The sequence below is a fragment of the Epinephelus moara genome, chromosome 2, assembly GCF_006386435.1.
Source record: "Epinephelus moara isolate mb chromosome 2, YSFRI_EMoa_1.0, whole genome shotgun sequence".
NCBI lineage: Eukaryota > Metazoa > Chordata > Actinopteri > Perciformes > Serranidae > Epinephelus > Epinephelus moara.
Window position 1 is genome coordinate 21124435 of NC_065507.1, and position 22032 is coordinate 21146466.

The 22032-nt window shown below is 41.8% G+C and overlaps 2 protein-coding genes across 6 annotated transcripts in view; both read left to right on the top strand.

Moving 5' to 3' along the window:
• Positions 1 to 12765, top strand: part of dock10 (dedicator of cytokinesis 10) — an 82573-nt gene extending 69808 nt beyond the window's left edge. For 2 of the 5 annotated variants that reach the window (XM_050064079.1, XM_050064086.1), the window contains exons 39-56: positions 2667 to 2777; positions 3308 to 3420; positions 3503 to 3618; positions 4775 to 4912; positions 5004 to 5186; positions 5276 to 5386; positions 5494 to 5709; positions 5820 to 5877; positions 6530 to 6631; positions 7229 to 7335; positions 7559 to 7681; positions 7763 to 7876; positions 9013 to 9159; positions 9283 to 9493; positions 9589 to 9779; positions 9859 to 9959; positions 10053 to 10191; positions 11748 to 12763. In XM_050064079.1, coding sequence (XP_049920036.1) covers positions 2667 to 2777; positions 3308 to 3420; positions 3503 to 3618; positions 4775 to 4912; positions 5004 to 5186; positions 5276 to 5386; positions 5494 to 5709; positions 5820 to 5877; positions 6530 to 6631; positions 7229 to 7335; positions 7559 to 7681; positions 7763 to 7876; positions 9013 to 9159; positions 9283 to 9493; positions 9589 to 9779; positions 9859 to 9959; positions 10053 to 10191; positions 11748 to 11795 — 2329 coding nt within the window. In that variant the 3' untranslated portion in view covers positions 11796 to 12763. Of the gene's footprint in view, positions 1 to 2666; positions 2778 to 3307; positions 3421 to 3502; positions 3619 to 4774; positions 4913 to 5003; positions 5187 to 5275; positions 5387 to 5493; positions 5710 to 5819; positions 5878 to 6529; positions 6632 to 7228; positions 7336 to 7558; positions 7682 to 7762; positions 7877 to 9012; positions 9160 to 9282; positions 9494 to 9588; positions 9780 to 9858; positions 9960 to 10052; positions 10192 to 10383; positions 10457 to 11747 lie in introns of all 5 variants that reach the window. The other 3 variants (XM_050064062.1, XM_050064070.1, XM_050064095.1) reach the window with 2 other exon arrangements.
• Positions 12766 to 18019: 5254 nt separating this feature from the next.
• On the top strand, positions 18020 to 20832 carry LOC126401244 (uncharacterized). Its single transcript, XM_050062381.1, has 3 exons — positions 18020 to 18353; positions 19677 to 19899; positions 20103 to 20832. The coding sequence occupies exons 1-3, from the start codon at positions 18020 to 18022 to the stop codon at positions 20230 to 20232; spliced, it is 687 nt and encodes a 228-aa protein (XP_049918338.1). The 3' UTR covers positions 20233 to 20832.
• Positions 20833 to 22032: the final 1200 nt, after the last annotated feature.

Here is a 22032-nt window from a genome sequence, read left to right on the forward strand (position 1 = left end):
CCTAAAGTGCGGTGAGGTTTGTTGAAATGTGAACTGCTTGTTTCTCCTCTGACACGTCACATACCTGTGTGCTGCCACGGCTCAGCTGGTATTTCTGGGCAGTCATGATACCGACGAAGACTTCTTGGACCTGGAGTCGGGCTTCTCGGTCGCTGTGTAAGCCGTGCCGCGGAGCACTTTGGCCGCCGTATTTGACAGGAATACGTATTTCTGTCTGTGTCTGTGACCCCGCGTTCAACCCACAACCGGCAGGATTCGCCTTTAGTTTCTGCTGCGGCTTGGCTGCTCCCTGGTTTATCCAGCCAGCATTAGCTTCTGTTCCTCAGCTCCACCGGTCAAGCTGGCGCTGATGTTTACATCCATTATCGTTGTCATACTACGTGACATTTTTGCCCGTTCCGACAGTCACTGTGTCAGATTAGGTGATTGTGGAGTCATAAAATCATGCCATGACTTGGCCGACAGAGAAAACAGACTACACTTTGGTCCACAACCAATCGTCGCTGGTTGTCTTACATGACATGTGTGATGTCATCGGTTTATTCTCATCCTATTGTTATTACTTTTACTATTATTTCAGTCACAGTGTCTGTTCATGTGCCAGCCGAAATGTTGTTGTAGTAACGTGAAAAGTGCCACCAGATGGCAGGAGCTACATTTGAAGTACCACATGCAAACTATGCAGGTCACTGAATCCTCCACAACAAGTTCCTGCAAATGTTTCACAATAAAAGCCTGTTTAGAAAATGGAGGGATTCTCTCAAAAAGTTATAAGGGCTTTTAATTTTAAACAGCTACAGGGAATGTTGAGTTTGAAATGACGGCGCAATGCATCAAATTTAACAGGGCAAACAAGCTGATTTAAAGTAAAAATAGAAAAATACAGAGGTAATAATAAATAAATAAATAAAGGCATGCTTTAGCTATTATGAAGAAATAGCATTCTTTGCTAGCTTGATGCTAATGGCAGTACTCAGTGGGTTGCTAAAGTGCCTCTGCTGTTTCACGCCATCATTTTTCCTTTTTCACTCTGCATGGTAACGTCCCTAGAGGATACATCAATTAAGCTGGGATGTTGTTGACATACAGTTGTCCATACAGCAGATCGCTCTGTGTTCCTATTGGTCAAGGTGACAGCTGTGACAGGAGAAGTCGTGATCGACAAAAATAAAATCAAACATGCGAGACTCTCTGTCATGATGTCATGATGCGTCCCAGACACAGCGTTGGAGATGATGAGATGAAACGATGGATGATCATGTACGACACTAAGCTGCGTCGGACTATAATCGGGTTGATATAGTGTAGTGTGAACCCGGCATAAAAGGGTTAAAAGGCATTTTTCATTTCATCTGGACTTTTAATAATGGTTAAAGCAGCAATAAAAGTTCGGACAAAAACTGCTCATGTGCTTCATTGGGGAATGTGTGGATGTGGTTTTATGTGTTGATGTAAATGTGTGTTCTTATATGGTTCCCACACCCATAAGAAGCTGATTAAGAAACAAGGTTTGTCAGTGACTTTAAAACCCAGATGTTCTTTTAACTGTTTGTATCTCTGTTGGTGCAGGGAGCCCACCTCCTTAACTTAAGCCATATTTTAGATTTAAACTAAAATAGAAACACACCCATGCATATGCACACTACATGACACAAACCAATAACAATGAACTGTAATGTTTTCTCCATGTTTGACCTTGCTGTTGTAGTCTCCACCTCAGTGTTTGCCTCATGCCCTCCCCCCTCTCTGCATGCCGCAGCCGTGAATGGATCGTCAGTGTGACTGCACATTTATTGATATTCTATTGCATCAAGTAACGCATTCTGTATTATGCTGCATTATTCACGCTGACACTGTATGTTAGTTCTGTTTGCTCTTTACATCCTGTAACACATTTGCCTCAGTGATGTTGCATGTCGACCTTGTAGCCCTCTGTTTGCACGCCCTGCTGCCTCATGACTGGCAGGGCTCCACCTGCCGCTGAATGAGCTCTGAGGCGGTTGTGTTGATTGGCTCACACAGTCGCTGTGTCCCCTTTCTTTTGGCTGGCCAAGGCAACATTTGCTTTGTGTAGACTGGCAGTCGTTTTCGATCAAGCTTCATTTAAGCATCATAGGAATATGATACGTTGGACATCTGTCTGTTACTAAGCTGATTTGTGCTGCAGCTCAGTTTCATCACATCTATACATCCTAAGCTCCAAACTGTCCACTGTTAATGCTGACCTCAACCCTCTACTCTCCACTAACACTCTACCAAGAGTTGATATTAACCTTTATACAATATTCTACTAATGGCAAACTAAAACCATTGACTCTGCTATGCCACTAACCTTTCCATCTGGCTGACCTCCCTCTCTTTATGAGCTGATCTTTCTCTCTGACTGTAGCCGCTCTCATCAGTTCAAATTGGAGATCCTGTATGCTCTGATTATCTCATTTAGCCTTACAGGAATACATGTGACCTAGCTGCTACAAATATGCAGCAAGGTCACAAAAAGTGCAAATATAGTGCTGCATTTATTATTGATTGTAGGCATGCTTGACTATTAGCATGCCACACATAGTAAACATACCTGACTAATGATGATAATGATGGACGCTAAACAGTGATGGTCTCAACTTAACTAACTAATTTTAGCTGTGATGTGATTGGCTCGTGAACAGGAAGCTAGCAGCGGCAGTAAAGCTGGCCCAGTCCACCCAGGCCAATGGCACCCTGAAGGCCTCTAACCACCCCTCCCAGTCCTCTCATCCCTCAAGCCTCCTCCCACAATGGTAATCACCCTCCACCAGGAAAGCACCTCAGCCACGATGACAGAGTTAATCTATTTAAAGAGTCTTTGGTTACTGAAATTGTTTTCAATACTTACGATGTCTGGCCCAAAATGTGAATATTTTCCTTAATAGTGAGAAATTTCACACTATTTTCAACCTACAACACTTTGATTTATATGAATACATTCTTGTCCTGTGTAAATTCATCATTGATATGACCACTGTGTGTTTCCATGTTATAGACTGTAACTTTGTTCTCGGCATGCCCCTCCTCATACCTGCAGTGTTTTGTGTGATTTGCCAGTCTTTGTCTCTGTACTCCCATATGTTTAATAGACTCCCAATAACAGCATGTCCTTGGGACATGGACGCCATTTATATTTACCTGCCAACTAATATGTGCAGATCTCTAGAGATGGTTGACCTACAGTTTTGTGGCACATTTGCTGCAGTGTAATTTAAACAAGTAGATAAAACATGTGATTGAACCATGATTGCCGCCAACTGCTAATACCGGCTGTTGCTTCCAGGATGGCATCATCTGGAGGGGAAGGTCACCGGCACGCTCGCTCCCAAACCATGCCCATCATCAGGGGAAAGAATGCTCTCACTAACCCCAAGCTGCTGCAGATGATGGAGACAGGTAACACACAAACACACATTTTGATGGAGATGAATGTAATGTGAGGGATTTGAGTTATTTATATCTGATTTTCTGTTTCCAGATGGGAGTATTCAGGACGGCGATACCCTGAGTCCGACAGATATTGAGGCAAACTTGTCTACTGAGGTGGCCCTCACTGTGCTGGATGTACTGGAGCTCTTTGTCCACCATCACAAGGTCTGTGGTCCTTTTGCAACCTGAAACTACATCACACACCACACGCTTACAATGTCTGTCATCTATTTTCTTTTGTTTAGAGGAATCAGTTTCAATCTATGTTGTGTATGGTGGCTGAAAACAGCCCAAAATATTTCCATTTGGAAAAAAGTGCGGCAGCTTCTCAAACTACGCCAATACATGCTGCAAATAATGAAATGATGCAAAGTAAAAAAAAAAGCACAAACTCTGAGCTGTAATAGACTGATTTTTTTGACACGAGAGGGGCCACATGAGAGTGTGTGTTTTTGAAGCATGAAGAAAAGTAAAAAATACAACATATAAGGTACATGTTCTCTTCTATGTTTGGCCTTAGTCTTTTACAGTATTGTAAAAGACAATCTTTCATTTGGTTTCTCTCGCTCAGGTTGAAAATCAAGCTGTTCCACCTAGCACTCCCCCTAAAGGCCTGGAGCAGTTGCATTTTTGACTTTGCATTGTTCCTGTTGCTTTTGGATTTTTGTATGTGTTTTAAATTGGCATCGTTTCAAAAGCTGCAGCACGTTTACCTTAATGGAAATATTTTGGGCATTTGTAGTGTATTTGTCCTTGCTGGCCACCATAGTTATGTGCTGTATATACAATATTTATTGTATTAGCCTGTGGATATCATAGTATATTTCATAAATATTATATTGTCAATCTGAGCTCTGGACTGTTTTAGGTTTGACTATTACATATAAATGCTTGCAAATCCAATTCAATATGTAGCTTTTGCACCATTTTAAGGTGTATACTATGTCAGATGTCTTTTTCTAACATACCTTTGGCTGTACTTTGTTTCATATTACTCTCCTCAACTAAAATCAGTTAACAGAGATCCATTTTGTAACTATCAAGTTGAACAGGGAGTTTTCAAATCACATTTTCTCTCTGCTTCTTAATAAAAACAGCTGTTTTCTCTGCCACAATCATTTGAATTAACAAAACAAGTCTGAAAAGGAAATCATGCACATATTTTATGGGCGTTCTAAAACCAAGCCGGTGCTACTTTACTGCCATCTGGTGGCTGGAATAATCTCTAATCTTAAAAACTGCATGAAAACTTTTCAATCAGAAAAAAATACTTTGACAGTAAAATGTGTTGTCTGTTTTTTTCTTACATTTGTCCATACAGAAGCAGCTGCTGCAGGATGAAGGGCAAAATGCACTGATGAAGAAGGTGCTGGACACCTACTTGCTCTTCTTCCAGATCAACCAATCAACCGCCACTCTACGGCATATCTTCGCTGGACTCAGGCTCTTTGTACAAAAGGTGCAGCAAGCTTCATGTAAACATACAACATCTAAGTGAAGATTGAAACTGTTTTTCTCATGTGTGGTTTCATCCTCATCTCTGCCGGCAGTTCCCCAATGCATTCTTCCAGGGTAAGGCAGACCTGTGTGGCTGTCTGTGCTACGAGATCCTCAAGTGCTGTAATCATCGCTCCAGCTCCACCCAGACGGAGGCAGCTGCCCTGCTGTATTTTTTCATGAGGAAAAACTTTGAGTTTACCAAGGGCAAGTCTATAGTCCGCTCACATCTGCAGGTATATCTCAAGTATATCATTTTAGTGCTGTGTTTTGTGAATCGTGGTTTCAGCATGACATTGTTCAGACCTCATACTTTCCACTTCAGGTTATCAAGGCAGTGAGCCAGTTGATAGCAGATGCTGGCATTGGAGGCTCGAGATTTCAGCAGTCTCTGGCTATCATCAATAACTTTGCCAACGGTGATGCACCACTCAAGGTATGACATGTTCTCGGGTTATATCACAGCTTTATGCTTTATAGTGGTATTTCATTCTGCTTTTTAGTCTAAAAAAATGAATGTTCATCATAACATGTTTTCTGCAGAACACACCATTCCCTGCTGAGGTGAAAGACTTGACCAAACGGATCAGGACGGTTCTGATGGCCACGGCCCAAATGAAGGAGCATGAGAAGGATCCAGAGATGCTGGTGGATCTCCAGTACAGCCTGGCCAACTCCTACGCCAGCACCCCCGAGCTTCGATGCACCTGGCTGGAGAGCATGGCTAAGGTTCACGTTCGCAACGGTGACCTCTCAGAGGTTAGAAATGTTATGCTTTTCAGGGTGCTTGTACTTCACATGCTTCACAAATTGCTTTTTTATTGAAGAATGAATACAATTTAAAGGTAATGTACCTGACTTTCCTCCAGGCTGCCATGTGTTACATCCACATCTCAGCCCTGATCGCTGAATCACTGAAGAGGAGAGGTTAGTGCAAACATCCTGCTGCTTCGACTTTACATTTTGCAGCATGGTTCATGTGTGTATGCACAAATATTCAAAGTTGCTGCTAGTGTGTGCATTTTTGCAGACATGGTGACCTCTAACCAGAAAGTTCAGTCACAGCCATCTTCTGTCACTCAGCAAACATCTCTTTCTCTCCACTAACATGCAGCTTTCTGCAAATTACTAAAACTTTCAGGCATCAGTCCTTCATATCATCATGGGGGTTGATGTGCATGCCTGAAAGGGAGCACGCTGGTGACTTGAGTGTGTCTTTGTGTGTGGAGGGCATTCATTAGGAACTCATGGGGAATGAAGATGGAATCCCATGTTGACAGCCAGTCATATAGATCTGCGTTTGCATCTAAATACCTTTCCCAATCCCATTTCCTTTCACGACGTCTGCAAATCTGTTTGTTCTTCAGTGTGTATGCTTCCTCGTTTAGACCACGGCATGTGTCTGTCTTCTGCTGCACATATCTAACATCTTTTTGCATGCACTTTATGCACCGAGCCTGTGCGCCAGTAGCTAGCATAGCATGCCAGCAGCTCAGCCGATTCATGCGCCTTGTCCTTGAGCAAAAAAGGCAAAAGCAAGTGGACTTTGTAAACCTCCTCCTCCCCTCCTACCAAACAGGCTACTGGAGAGCTGACAAGGCCAGGATGTCCAGTGTGTCCCCTGAAGAAAGCCCTGTCTTTAACTGTAGCTCCTTACTAACTACCTCCCGAGATCAAGACAGTGAGTGTGTGCGCCTGGGGCCTGCTGGGTGGTGGGGTTGTGAGTTCAGACAATAAGGATGGAAAGACAAGGGAGTGTGGGAGGGAGTGGGTGAGCACTGACATGTTTAAACCTCTTGCAACTGGGTGGAAGGGTTGATTCTGAGGGGTGAATAGGTTTGGATTGAAGGGACATTGGCTTAGGGGCCATTTCAAATCCTAACCACTCCTGTGTTGGATGAAATTTTCTACACTCTTTATATACTCTGCAGTTAAATGTTTTGAGGACCACTGTTCTTGCCTCCATGATATGAGATTGTGTCAGGTTTTCACTAATTACTGCCACTGTTTGACCCTCACTGTTTAAGTCTCACTGGATGAGATGTCCAGCGTCACTGAGATCTGAAATGAAGCACGCTCACATTTGATGTTTTTAATTTAGTCTGCAAAAATGATACGACTTATGATGAATGCTCGACTGTGAAACAGTACCACATCTTGTATTCTGATACAAGAATGTTTGTGTTTCTGTATGTTACCAAGCTGAACATAACTGTAGAGTAAGTTGATATATTTTCACTCGCTAACCTGCCTCGATGTCACTTGTTTGAAACCCCAGCGTCGTTCTCTATGGGCTGGGCAGCATTTATGTGCATCAGCCCCAATGTCAAGGAGGAGGGTGCCATGAAGGAAGACACTGGTACACAAGACACGCCCTATACTGAGGTCAGTGAACAGTGTGGTAGATAGATAGATAATAAAACAGTTGCACTGAGGCTGAAAACCTGTGTAAGCCTACAGAAAATTGATCAGGGATCAACAAGGGAATTGATGAATAATTGAACTAATAAGCAGAATCAATAATGGCATTGGTATCAATAAAAGCATCTCAATTCTCATCCCTAGTTGTAGTCTCTCTCTCTAACATGCTTCCCTCTGCGCTGTGTAGGACACTCTGGTAGAGCAGCTGGAGCTGTGTGTGGACTACCTGTGGAAATCAGAGCGATACGAGCTCATCGCTGACATCAACAAACCTGTCATTGCTGTCTTTGAAAAGAGGAGGGATTTCAAGGTAACTGCTAACCCTCCCCCTCTTTGTGTGTGTGCATAATGTGCCGGGCTTAACCTTACATGTGTGTTGTTGTGCCCACAGAGGCTGTCAGAGCTGTACTACGACATCCATCGCTCCTATCTGAAGGTGACTGAGGTGGTGAACTCAGAAAAGCGGCTCTTCGGTCGCTACTACCGCGTAGCTTTCTATGGACAGGTGAGTGACACTTTATGGCTGCAGACAGCACACACTTGCATGGGCACATTTATACTCACACATTGCTTCTACCACAGCAGAACAACAGTAATACCACTGACTGATTTGACAGACTGAACTTGGTACCCAATGTTTCTATATATGTTATAATTTACCTTACAAATAAATGTATAGGTCCTGTATGAAGGGCAAAAGATCTCTGCAAAATAAACCAACCAAAAATAAGTTGCATTGAAAACGTTTCCCTGAATTATCTCTGTGAAGAAACGCTGTGCAGTTTAGGCTTCTTTTTAAAGAACCTGGATCCTTGACACACTTTCATATTTGTTAATGAGGGGATAGCATTTCCATGCAGGCAGTGGAGCTCTGAAATGAAGAAAGATAAAAAAGCAGATAAGGAGAATATAAAATCCTCCCCCTCTTTGAAAACGGTGGAGAAAGATACTGTGCGTCTTGTCGATGAGGCACGGAGATGGAAAGACAGCAAGACCAGATTTTTTTTGCTGAGTCAGTTTCCTTAATTTCTCTGTCTGATCTTTTCTTCCTTTGTTTTTTTTTATATTATATTCTATATCAAGATCGCGGTAAGTTTTGTATGCCTCTGATTTTCCATTTCCTCAGTGCTAACCACTTTTACCTCTCTTCTCCTTCTACCACTATTAACATCTGCTGCTCTTACCCTCTGAAGGGCTTGTGTCAAGCTTGCTGTGGTCCATTTTACTTCCCTTAATCTTCAGCGATGACGTTTTTACCTCCCTAAACATTAAGAAGAGCTGATGTCAAACAGCCACAGTGGACAGGAAGATATCTGTTTACAAAAACCTCATCCTCCTTTGACATTTGCCTCCAACGCTGCTTTGATTATGACCTCTGAACTGTCCCACCCAAACTTAACACTGACACCCTGTTAGAGCTGAGCTGTTCTAACATGCGTGTACAAAAATGGCTTAAGATACCACTAGGGGGCAACATAAAATCACACATCTATACAGCGTGTTGTGACAGCATCTAAATATTACATTTGCAATGCATAAACAAAAACAGCCACACATACATGTATCAGGCTTTGCTCATTAGTGTGTGTGTGTGTGTGTGTGTGTGTGTGTGTGTGTGTGTGTGTGTGTGTGTTCTGGTAGGGTTTCTTTGAGGAGGAGGAGAGCAAAGAGTTCATCTACAAAGAGCCGAAGCTGACAGGGCTGTCGGAAATCTCCCAGAGATTACTTAAGCTCTACTCAGACAAGTTTGGAGCTGATAATGTCAAGATGATCCAGGACTCCAATAAGGTAACTGACAGAATTTTGCCAGTTTTGAAGATATTAAAAATTAAGCTGTTATTATTGTCAGTTATTGGTGAAGTTGTGGTATTATAAATTCACTTTTGCGTGCTTACTATTCTTTAAAAACAGGTAAATCCTAAAGACCTGGACCCCAAGTTTGCTTACATCCAGGTGACGTACGTGGTGCCCTACTTTGATGAGAAAGAACAACAGGAAAAAAGGACAGATTTTGAGAGACATCACAACATCAACCGCTTTGTGTTCGAGACGCCATTCACTCTGTCAGGAAAGAAACACGGAGATGTGGAGGAGCAGTGCAAGAGACGCACCATATTGACCAGTAGGTGTAAACAAACAAACAAGAACAAAAAACCTTAAAGGAAACTGTAATGTAGAGTTTACCTGAGCAGTGGGTTTTTATTTCTCTCTTATCAGCGAGTTCCAGCTTCCCCTACCTAAAGAAGCGTATCCAGGTAGTGGAGCAGCAGAGCACTGAAATGAACCCGATTGAGGTAGCCATCGATGAGATGTCACGTAAAGTGTCGGAGCTCAACCAGCTCTGCAACATGGAGGAGGTGGACATGATCCGTCTGCAGCTGAAACTGCAGGGCAGTGTCAGCGTCAAGGTGGGGATTCCTCCAAAGTAAAGATTTCTGGATGAATTTAGGTGCTTTGTTTTGTCTCACCTGATGTCCTTCTTTCTAGGTGAACGCAGGGCCCATGGCCTATGCCAGGGCGTTTTTAGAGGAGAAGAATGCCAAGAAATACCCAGACAACCAGGTGAAACTGCTCAAGGAGATCTTCAGGTATATAGATAAAAATAAATCCATACGTAGATCATTAAAGGTGGGTTCAATGGCATGATTAACAATCTGTAAAATTGTGTTTGCACCCTGCAGGCAGTTTGCAGAAGCCTGCGGTCAGGCTTTGGATGTGAATGAGCGTCTGATCAAGGAGGACCAGCTGGAGTACCAGGAGGAGATGAGAGCTCACTACCGGGACATGCTGACTGAGCTGTCTGGCATCATGAATGAGCAGGTCTCACTATGCAATGACCAATGAGTGTCCAGACTTATGTTATTACCACATTTTTTTCCTTATTGACTTGCATGTCATTGAGAGCATCATCTCTTCCTGTGCATTATTTTATGAGACATTTTCATGTGTATCAGCTTCATGTTTTCACCTCAGTTTCCTCGACTTCTTTTCCAACGTTTCCTCTCATTACAGCTACACAAAAGTGTTCTTGCTGCCAGCACCTCCTCTCTCTCTAACAGCTCTCTGTCCACTCTGTCTAAGACCGGTATGTCATGTCATCAAATTCCTTCAGAAAAGACATCTTGTCACCTTGCTACCTGCTTACCCCACTTTATTTTTTCTCCATTTGTCAGCCAAGCTATCCAAAACTAAAGTGCTTGTCTCGATACTTAAAGGAATGCTCACCTGGAAAATGACCATTTGTTTATCTGTTACTCATCGTGTGTTGTGTTGAATATGTGAACTGAAGTCAGTGGGGGACCATGTTAAACAACAGCAAAACTATCAAAACATCAGCTTACAAACTTTCTGCACTTAAAAGCAGAGTTTAAGTGCATTCATGTGCCCAGGCACACCACTCGGCCGAGCGTGAGACTGTACTGAGAGCCCGGTCTCACTCTGAAGTTGTCGAAATGCAGCACTTTGGCAGTGATTTGCGGTGTTAGAAATCAACAAAAAAAGTTGCCTTTAACCTCGGTATGGTACGCAGCCGGTTGCCATTGTAGTTTAACAGCGTCCGGCAAGGTAAGGGGGAAACACGCAGGACAAGGACGAAAGTCAAGGCGGCGAAAGTCTGACTTAGGCGTGGGAGGTGTGGTACATGGGTCCAACAAACACCGCCTTTAACCCAAGAGAGCGTTGTTTGCGTCCCATAAGATTCTAAAGCCAAACTCTGTTCTTTTTTCCTAAACCAAACTATGTGTGTTTGTTGTTGAAGGAAAAAACACCTCAATTCGCAGTGTTGTACCAACGTAGTGCGTTTATTTTGAAAGAGACTGTATGTAAACGTTAAATTTCCTGTGAAAACAGAAGTGTATCTTGAAAGAAGACAATGCATGTTACAAACTGAGCTTGACACGGTGTGTCTTAGGTGTCACATTGTCAATAACCAACGCACCCAGGGTACCTTGCACGTCGTATGTAGACGTGGTAAGTCTATGACCAAATGTCAATATGTGACAAGGCCAGAGTGAGAATGTGTTGGCATTGACGTGTGTGTTTTGGCAATGCACGTGTTTAGGAAGTACTGTCTGTATGACTCAACAAATAGTACTTGGATTATATTGCAGGAGTTGTGTGAAGGTTTGTAAATGGATACTTTGACACAGTTTTGCTGTTGTTAAACCCAATCCTCATTTACTTCAGTTAATGAAGAATGTTCTCCTTTTTGGATTCTCTGTTCACCTTTGAGGCATGTGGTAAAAACGGGGTTTTCTTTACAAATTCAAGTCAACACACAGTGATACAAATGGTCATTTTGCAGGTGAAGTATTCTTTTAATCTCCTTTTGAATTTCCCTGTTCCAATGCAAGCTTTTTATTCTTGCCCTTGTGCAGATTCCTCACACAAGACAACCAGGAACGGAACGTCACAGCGCCTACTGAACGGCCAATAGACTCTCAAGATATCCTTTGTGCCAGGGAGGACATTTTCCTCCCCCCCCATAAAAGGCTTTCGAGGCTTTAGAGTGGCTCATTTCCTTGTTTCTGACTGTAGTTGTCTCCTGCTGCAGGGAGCAGCGGGCTAGTGGAACTGTGACTGCTGGCGAGTGTAGAGAAAACAAGGGATGAAGTGTGTAGACTGTGGTCGTGATAGTCTGTAGTCCTGTCGTTGAACGTTGACTATCTGCAGTAGTGGCCAGGCTGCTGGACTGTTAGCTACTGTTTGTTTTGGTTTTAGAGACTCGATCCATGTGTCATGATATGGATTCCCCCCCGCCCTGCCGACTGATTCATCAGCTTGCATACTGACAGACACACACACACAAACAAATACACACTGTGCGTATGTTCACACACACATGCACACAGCCACACAACATGCGCCTTCTCTCCACAGCCCTGTCCCTTTAGAGAACAGTGACCTTACTGAGCTCGAGGTGCGTTCAGCTATGTATGTAACATACACAGAAGCTCTCTGGTGCATTTTGATGACAGTTTTTACATTTTTTCTGTGGAACATCATTTAAACTATTTCGAGAGTTCTTGTAAGATGACTAATGTGAAGAAAAAAAATTGGATTACAGGTTTTTTAACTAATGAAGCATCTGAAGAGTTGAACGCACCTCCAGTTCCTGTTTGAATGTAGAGCAGCTCCACATTGCTACTTTGTATCCTTGCTAACGTTCTGGAAATATCAGCTTGCCGTTTTTCAAATGGAAACAAAAAAAAAAAGACAAAATATGTTTTGTAACATTTTTATGATTGAAACTGCATTGTTACTGTTATTATTTCCTGTACTGTTTTGAATTGTAAATAAGAAATATTAATATTTAAAACGTTTGAAATGTTTCTTTTATAAAATATACAATATATAAATATTTGTTTAGCTGAATTTAAAAAAAGGAACAAAAACTAAAGTTTTATGTATAACATTTAAATAAAATTTTGTTAATGTCCAAAATTCATGATTTATACTTCACTTCATCCACTGTCATGATGTCAGCGTCGCTACAATCATGTGTCTTCTCTTCTTTCTCTCTTCTCATGAGACATTGCACCTTACCTTCAGATCACCCCTCCTCTCTCTCATGTGGCGCAGTATATTAATTGCATTAATTCAGATTTGAATGGGGATAAAACAGCTTTTTAAAATGAAATTGTGCCTTGGCTGCAGCTGTGCACAGCAGCCTCTCATATCCTGTCTATTCACTGGGCCTCAGAGCAGACAGCAGCTAATTATAGATAAATGTGAGGTCCTTCACCTGCACTACAGATGGAAATGTGTGAAATAGAAATGTGTAATGAGCAAACTCAGACTGAAACAGAGAAGAAGGAAATCACGTTTTCCCTTGGTCCATGGTGCCAAGATAACAATACCAGTGTCTCCAGTTTTAACACATAGAGGATATAGATGTTTTTAAACTGTACAGTCAGTTTTCAAATTTCATATCCTCAGTCTTCAATTGTGCTCCGTATAATCTGCTTGGTGTAAATGACACTAAAATACATTTTCACTCACTGGCCACATTATTAGGTACACCTTGCTAGTACCAGGTTGCCTTCACAGTTGCCTTAATTCTTCATGGCATAGATTCAACAAGGTGCTGGAAACATTCCTCAGAAATATTGGTCCATATTGACATGATAGCATCACACTGTTACTGCAGATTTGTCGGCCGCACATCCATGATGCAAATCTCCCATTCCACCACCTCCCAAAGGTGCTCTATCTGGTGACTGTGGAGGCCATTGGAGTACAGTGAACTCATTGTCATGTTCAAGAAACCAGTTTGAGATGATTTGAGCTTTGTGACATGGTGCGTTATCCTGCTGGAAGTAGCCATCAGAAGATGGGTACACTGTGGTCATAAAGGGATGGACACAGTCAGCAACAATGCTCAGGTAGGCTGTGGTGTTTAAACCATGCTCAGTTGGTACTAAGGGGCCCAAAGTGTGCCAAGAAATATAATAGAAATATCCCCCACACCATTACACCACCACCACCAGCCTGAACCCTTGATACAAGGCAGGATGGATCCATTCTTTCATCTTGTTTACACCAAATTCTGACCCTACCATCTGAATGTCACAGCAGAAATCCAGACTCATCAGACCAGGCAGCGTTTTTTTCAATCTTCTGTTGTCCAGTTTTGGTGAGCCTGTGTGAACTGTAGCCTCAGTTTCCTGTTGTTAGCTGACAGGAGTGGCATCTGGTGTGGTCTTCTGCTGCTGTAGCCCCTATGCTTCAAGGTTGGACGTGCTGTTGGTTCAGAGATGGTCTTCTGCAGACCTTGGTTGTAACGAGTGGTTATCATCTTGAACCAGTCACCCTAGAGATGGTTGTCTGTGAAAATCCCAGTAGATCATCAGTTTCTGAAATACTCAGACCAGCTGGTCTGGCACCAACAACCATGCCACATTCAAAGTCACTAAAATCACCTTTCTTCCCCATTCTGATGCTCGGTTTGAACTTCAGCAGGTCATCTTGACCATGTCTACATGCCTAAATGCATTAAGTTGCTGCCACAGTATTGGCTGTTAAGTTATTTGTGTTAATGAGCAGTTGAACAGGTGTACCTAATAAAGTGGCCAGTGATTGTATATAAGCAGTGGTACTCAGCTGAAAAAGCCCAGTGCAAAGGATGAAAAGGCTCTGCTGCATCAAAGCGTCCAGATAAAAGAGGTCAGGGTTGTTTTGACCTAAAGAGAAGCATTTGGCTTTAGGTCAACCTGTCGTGTCATCTCCCTCCACCATCGATGTCACAGGACCAGTTTATGGTTTGGTAAGCACAAGCATTTTTTACAGTTGTGGATGGCTAAAATCTCTTTTCTTTGCATATCAGAAGTCCTGTAGAAACTACACGGAAAGACAGACTTACTGCTGCTTTAATCCTGTCTTAAATGAATGCACAGTCTCCAAAAGCAACAATCCTCTGTTTTGGTTCATTGATTCCTTTTTTCAAAGTCAGAGAGGTCTGAACAAAGCCAGTAGCCAAATGAATCCAAATCTGAGCAGTTTGTTTTGATCTGATGGAGCCTGGAGCATCTCATCATCACTGCTATGTGTCTGTGTGTTGCTTTGGTCTCTGTTTCAGACTGTCTCTGCTGTGTTTACCCTGGAGCTCTGTTCTCCTTTGTGCTTCACATCTTCATCTTCGACTCCATATTTCACTATAATCATAACTGATGCCCCAGCCAGACTAATTTACTTGTACTTTACTTGGAAACAGGAATTAGCAAAGAGAATGAATTTGTTTTAATTGATAGCAGGGAGAAAGTTTTGAATCATCTGCGTCTTTTCATTCACTTAATTAACTGATTTGCTAAAGGTTACATAATTTCCCTTTGGTACACTTTGTTGTTAGTATGGTTTAATATGAAATATTAATATTCCATATTGTAGTTAAGATGTTCAGAGGGTAAGAAAGGCTGTGCTTCCAATTATTTTTTATGCCATTATCTTGATATCACAAAACCCTGCAGAGTATACCTTTGAATATTTCATTATCTCAAGATAAATTTTCTTGTGATAACACACAACTGTATCAATAAAACGTCCTGAGATCATTACATTTTGGGTTTACAGGATCTTATACTTCATTCTGCTTAACATAGGCCTCTTGTCCTTGTTTGTGGACACTTTTTGTGCCATCTAGTGGTAGTAAGAGCACAGTACACTAATCCATGTAAAAACAAGATGGCAGCCATCTCTGCCAAGTCAGTCTGCAGCCGAATCCAACACAAACGTAGACGTCGTCCAAAACCTGATCACGTTTTATGGCTGAAACTTGTTCATTCATGATTAATAACATTTGTAGTTTGATATGCCAGATGAATTTGCACAATTTTAGCAACAATGACAAACTAAGATGCTGTTAATTAGAAAATACTCATTTGCAAACACTGGTAATTTTTCATCACCTTGTTGAAGGACATTGGGAGTTTATTATCATCTCATTTGAGGACATTGGGGCTTAATTTATTTATCTTGTTATCACTGACAATGATTAGGTTTTTTTTAAACTTCTCAGGTCCTACTAATCTCAAATAGCTAGGGGAAATTGAAAATGCATACCAAACAAAATTTGGAGTCTCAGGAGGATAATGAGATAATTTATCACTAAGAAAATTGAATAAAGATCACATAATTATCCCATGATCTCAAGAAACAAAGGGTTGTTTTCTCTTAATGAATGATCTTGTTAGAGAATTGACATAAATTAATGTGTTATGAGAAAATGAGCTTTGTATTCTTGAGCTGATCTTTAGGTAATGACATTGAAAACATAACTGCAAGGACGACGGTTCTTGGCTTCCAAACAGATGTTTTCTAGACAAACTAGCCATGTTTTTGACACTATTTTACATACAGTATTTTGTGTGCGAGTACTAGCCTATACTAAAACGACATCATCAAAAAGCCTTCTTTGCCTCAAAAAGAAACTCAGAGACCGGGCAGGTAAAGTCCTGTAGATAGAAACTTTATGATGCTGTTAAAAGGCATGGTTAAAGTTTTATTGAAAGTGAAATGACTGACACAGAGTAGCTTTCCGTGGGATCTGGTGTCACTTTTTTCCAATAGTTGGGTATAATTACTGACCATGCAGAGAGCGAGCAGCAGAGAGGTTGTTTATTTATTGATGCTAAACCCTGGGTTGGGACACAGTGCATAAAAAGAGGTTAAGTGGCCCTGAACATACAGATGGTGTTAAAAGACAGCATGTGGTCCTCTGTCTCTCTCACATGTCGCTTTTTTAGTCTCTCCCTGACAAGACAACTGACACATTTATGTCTGTCTCTTCACTCTCCCTCTGTGGTCGCACACCTGAGGTGCAGCAGATTGAGTTTCACTGACCTCTCACCTCCTCTTCACAAACTCCTTTCCTTCCAGCCGATCAGTGTTTCTCTCCTCCTCTGTCTCATCTCCCTCGCCTCCCTCCCTCGCTGTAGCCTATTTTGTGAACCAGAAAGAGGGGGGTGATTGGGTTTCTCTCCTCTGCAGACCGGCTTATGTGCGCCTGTCTCTCTCCTGGTGGCCTAGACTCCGGCAGGGTCAGGTTGCTCTGAGCCAGCAACATTCAGTCCAGGTCACAGATACCAAAATGTCTCGAACCTACCTGTTAGCCAAAGGATTTTCTTACAATATTTCATATTTTTAAAGTACTTTCATGTTGGAATCACACCAGCTAGCTACAGACTGTCTTGTTAATTCAGCATGGTTTAAATCCTGTGGCCTCATGAGCTCTACAGCAGCACCTGACCGTACAACCCTGGCTGTGGAAGCCCCATTGACTGTAATTATCTGTAATTTTCTCCTTTGTGTGCAGCCTGCCTGCATTTGATGTCTGCTGCAGTGATTCCGTCTCTTATTATTTATCAAACGCCTGTTTTGTTTTCATGTTTTTTTCCAAGACTGCCTGTCATCATTGGGTTGACCCCTGACCCTTTATTAAGCATCATGCATATTCATGAGACAGAGGGCCACATCTTTCAATTATCTCAGAGGCCAAACCACTCACATGTGTCCATCCCTGTCTTCTGAGAGAAATAAAAGAAATCTCACACTGCAAAGACAAAACTGATCTTGTTCATTGCGTTGTTTTATATAAACGATATTCTATATCGATCGCAATCAGAGCAGAAACGAACACTGAAGGGTTTTTTCTTTCTTAGTTTCCCCCTTAGATTTATCTTCCTGACAGATGTAATTAATATTTTAGAGGGAGGATATTGTAATCCCAGCAGAGACATGGGCATTACAAGAGGAAGAGTGACATGCCCAAAAGAATCTGATCCTTTCCATATTTTCATGATCTAAATCATTTAGTTGCTGCACATGTTGGACCAAAAAGTTGCCATAAACTCAAACTATTTCAGAGATCCTGCAGGTTTAGTAGGTCTCCCGCTATTCAAGCTCCACTGCAGTGCACATTTCATTTCCGACCCCTGCTTAGTTTTCCTGAAACTGGACGCCTAAGCTGATTAATAAAACATCCTTTGTGTGCTGCTGGCTGATCACCGGAGCCCTTTCAGCTGTATAAGTGGTGAAAGGCGACATAATCTCCCCAGAACAAGATCTGGACTGAGATTGAGGCGCGCACAACAGAGAGAGACACACACACAGCAGGAGCAGAAGGAGCACAAAAAGCTTTTCTTGGGGGAGCAGCATGTTAAAACCCCAGCAGCACCGTGAGCTTCTCCTGCACGAGTCCCCACCGCCGGTTTTTGGGAAGCCGTGGTACTGGCAGCGTGACAGCAGCGCCATGGAGAGCACGCGCAGCCTGGCGCAGGTCATCATGGAGATGCGCGATGAGATCAAGAAGCTGGAGGCGGAGAACCGAGAGCTGCGGGGAGACTACGGGCAGCGGGCATTTGGGGCCGTACCAGGTGAAGCCAGACCGGTGTCTTCAGCTGCAGAGCAGCGGGAGGGAGCGGAGGAAAACCCGTATGTGAACCTGAGGCGGAATGCGTCTGCGCCGGTGCTGGAGGGACAATACAAAGGTAAGAAAAGGGCCTGCTAGGGTACTGTTGAGCACCACTGGTTGCTTTTAAACTCTTTTCAGAACAGCAGCATAGACATCAAAAGTTAAAAAATGTCTGTTTTAAAGTTAGATTTTTGTAAAATTAAATTAAATTAAATGATAAGTATAAGTAACAGTATTTTAAAGGGGCACTCCAATGATTTAGCATCACAGGCTGATTAAGTTGGAGGCCCCACAAAATAAAGAGTAAAAGAAAGAATACTCAAAATCTAAGGAGTCAGTTATCCTGATGTTAGTCTTAACACAATGTGTGGAAACTTCTTATTAATCACATGTTGCATGTTCATTTTTGCTCACATGTAATTTGTAATATGGTATTAAGTTGTTAAAGTTAGTTGTCAATGTAGAGTGATCTAGATTAATAATAAAAATTATTTATCAGCATCAGGCGCGTAAATATAGACAGTGCACTGGGGCCCCGGGGGTGGAGGGGCCATTGCAAGTGATTCAGATTGGCACCTTGGAAATATACCTGTGTTCAAAGATGAATGATAAAAAAAGAATATTATTACTTTAAAAATGGTGCCATTTTATATATTCTTTTTTCTTTTTCTCTTTTAATAGTAAGTAGCTATCGAAAACAAAATGATATGCTATTTAAGTATAAAATCTATAAATATAATATAAAAACTATTCAATTAAATCATTAATTCCTTACTTTCTTTTATCAGATATGAAATGATGATTGCTGGGTAATATGTATGTTGATGTTGTCCAGTGTTAAGTCTCTATTTGTGTCAAGACAATTCATGCACGATAGCAAGCACTAGGGCCTGTCATAATTTCCTTACAGCACTGATCAGCATTAACCTTAAAAACAATGGTAAAGCAATATTTTAGTGGTTTTAGCGAATGTACCAGTGCAGCAGCAAGTCTAGGACAAAGTCAGTTTGCAATATAAAGCTTCAAACTGTTTCAGTACTTGGATAGCAACATGACTCTTTACTGAGACGTTAAATGCTCTAAGGAATAAAATACAACACATTGTCTTTGCAGCATCCATTTTGTTCACACATTTCAATTTAAAAGCTCATGAACACACCAAAGTCCATAGAACAACTTCCCAAATTGGAAAATAAGACTATCCGAGGCAGATTTGAATGCAGCAAAAGCAGCAAATTGTGAAAGTACAAGAAAGACGTTTAAGACATGGAAAGTTTTGAAATTAGTGTAGAAAGATCATTTTAATTAGACATCAGGATGTTTCCTTAGTGTCTGCTTTCTATCTCTGCACTGTGCGAATGAATCCATTCAAACACGCCATGTTTATGTTATTTCACAGAGCACACTGTCATGACTGTCCGAAGGTACTCTATAAGCTCCAACCTGTCTGGTGTGACCATGACAGAGGGAAGGACTGACAGGGCACAGTCGAGTGACTCTGGATGGGGAAGACTACAGGAAGAGATCCAGCATGGTAATGACATCTTTGGTAACTCGGCCAGAGGAGAAGTGGGAAAAGCTACCAACAGGCACTCCCTGCAGGAGTATGTACACAAAAACAGGTAAAAACTGGCATGTCATGTACTATTCATTTAAAAAAAAATGTAGATTAAAGTTAACATTCTTGAAAAAATGCTTTGTTTGAGTTGGAGGTTTTTGAAGTTTGTCACCACTGATGGTTAGTTTTTATGAATTTGAAGTGATGTTGTCTATACTTATGCAGCTTTGTAATCACATAACTCTTTGGATTTCTCTGACATTTTAGGGCCAAGGTAAAAACTGTCACGTTCCTTTTACCTGTGGATGACATTTACACCAACCGGCCAGTTCTGACCAAGCACCGGGAGGAGCCTAAAATCAGTGAGCTGGCCTCCATAACTGAGACAGAGTCCTGAGGGAAGCAAAACTTTTAAAGACTTTGGATGTGGCCATGAGACAAAAACGCACACATGAAACGAGCCTAAAACAGGTTAGCCTCTTCATTTAGGTCAGCGTGGATTGGGCTGTTAATGAGCGAGCCAGCAGACCGATTTTATCACACCTGACCACACAAACAGAAGACTCTGGTTACAGGTGTCTTTTTCATCCGGCCATCGCAATCCAGGCCCGGTTAACGGTGATGAGACATGGGGCCCTCTGCAGCACGGATCAGATGTCTGGACTCCTCTCGAGACCTGGGGTGTCGTTTCGGAGTGAGACACTCACCTGCAGGTGACGGCCCTTTTACGGAGAGCTCTGGTCACTCGGGCCTCGTGAGCAGCATCAGACTCATTAGTTATTTATCTTTGTTTCTTTTCACCATGTAAACTGAAATGTGTCGGCAAGGGGCTTTGTTTGTGTTTAAACATGTGACCTATTTCTTCACCATGATTCTAAGAAGTGTATTATTTTAGTACACGTTGCACACTGTATTCTCTGCTGTCATGAATGGAGGGGTCCTTATAAATATTCCAGTGTTAAAGTCATTATAAGCTATTACATGTGAAATACAAAGTTTGATGAATTATTTTGGCAAATTTTATGAAGCTTATTTATTGTTACCATAAATTTAAATATAAAACCATATATTTAAGAATATGACTGGCATTGTGGCTGCATTTTGTGTTCTGCAAACAAATTCAAATGGAGGTAAAGAGGCTCACGCAAGTAAAAGTAGCATTTTGAAGTTCAGGAATTTATCACAATGTATTTAACTCCAGCTGTAGTTTACCTTTAGTTGGATATACTGCAGGTTCTGCTGGTTTAAATGCACCAGGCAAACAAGTGTGAGCATGTTGACTTTTCACTGCGTTGCATGCAAACAAATGAGGAGACATAAGGTGTGTCTCAAATCACATACTTCCGTTATACTTCTATGTAGTATATTGTGTGCACTATGTACTTATTGGCGTAATGCGCAAATTTCGATAGGGTAGTGTTGTCTCAAACCAAACACGGCCATTGTGCACTCACCGGAAATGACAACCGCAAATTAGCTAGTTAGCAAACTAGCATTAGCATTCACGTTATCGTTTGCGGTACCAAATCATTACAGACTGCTAAATTCACCCAACAAACATACTGCTGGCTGATATCCTGACAACAGTATAGTGGTGCTTAGTGCAATAAACACATGTATTTGTACAATGCAGCTACATTCACGGTCGCACAGTCCTCGGCCGCCATTTCCAGTTTGAAAAGTGGTCCCTCGCCTTCTGCTATGTAGCCAAGATGGCGACCATTGAGTGCGAGAAGTGTCCAGAGTTCCACACTCATTTTTGACCGTTATGAGTGCAACATCTGGGTACTCATAGTGCACTGCATTTTTCCATACTTCTCAGTGCACTTATGCACTCAAAATAGTAAGTGTAAGTACAGAAGTACGTGATTTGAGACACAGCATTTATCTGATTTTTTCTACCTTCTGTGCTTAGAAGATTTATTGCGAGTAAATCACTGATGGAGGAAATACATTTATTATTTAGTATGTCAGGCACATACATGGGCTACAAGTAAAGCATACAGTAAGCTTTGATATAACATTTGACCTGCTACATCCAAAGTGCCACACATCTACTCGAGAAAAAACACTAACAATGCAGAGAATCTAGCTGGCTGATGTATTACAAAGTGAGAATGATACCATCTACACAAAGGCTCTTTTGTCACTGACTGGTGTTCAATAGCAATGGCACGTGTTAAATACGCTGCACCTT

Excerpts from the sequence above, each read along its gene's own strand:
- LOC126401244 (XM_050062381.1), top strand. The coding sequence starts at position 18,020 with ATGTTAAAACCCCAGCAGCACCGTGAGCTTCTCCTGCACGAGTCCCCA. Across the intron at positions 18,354-19,676 it reads GCTGGAGGGACAATACAAAG|AGCACACTGTCATGACTGTC; the intron begins GTAAGAAAAGGG and ends GTTATTTCACAG. Across the intron at positions 19,900-20,102 it reads GAGTATGTACACAAAAACAG|GGCCAAGGTAAAAACTGTCA; the intron begins GTAAAAACTGGC and ends CTGACATTTTAG.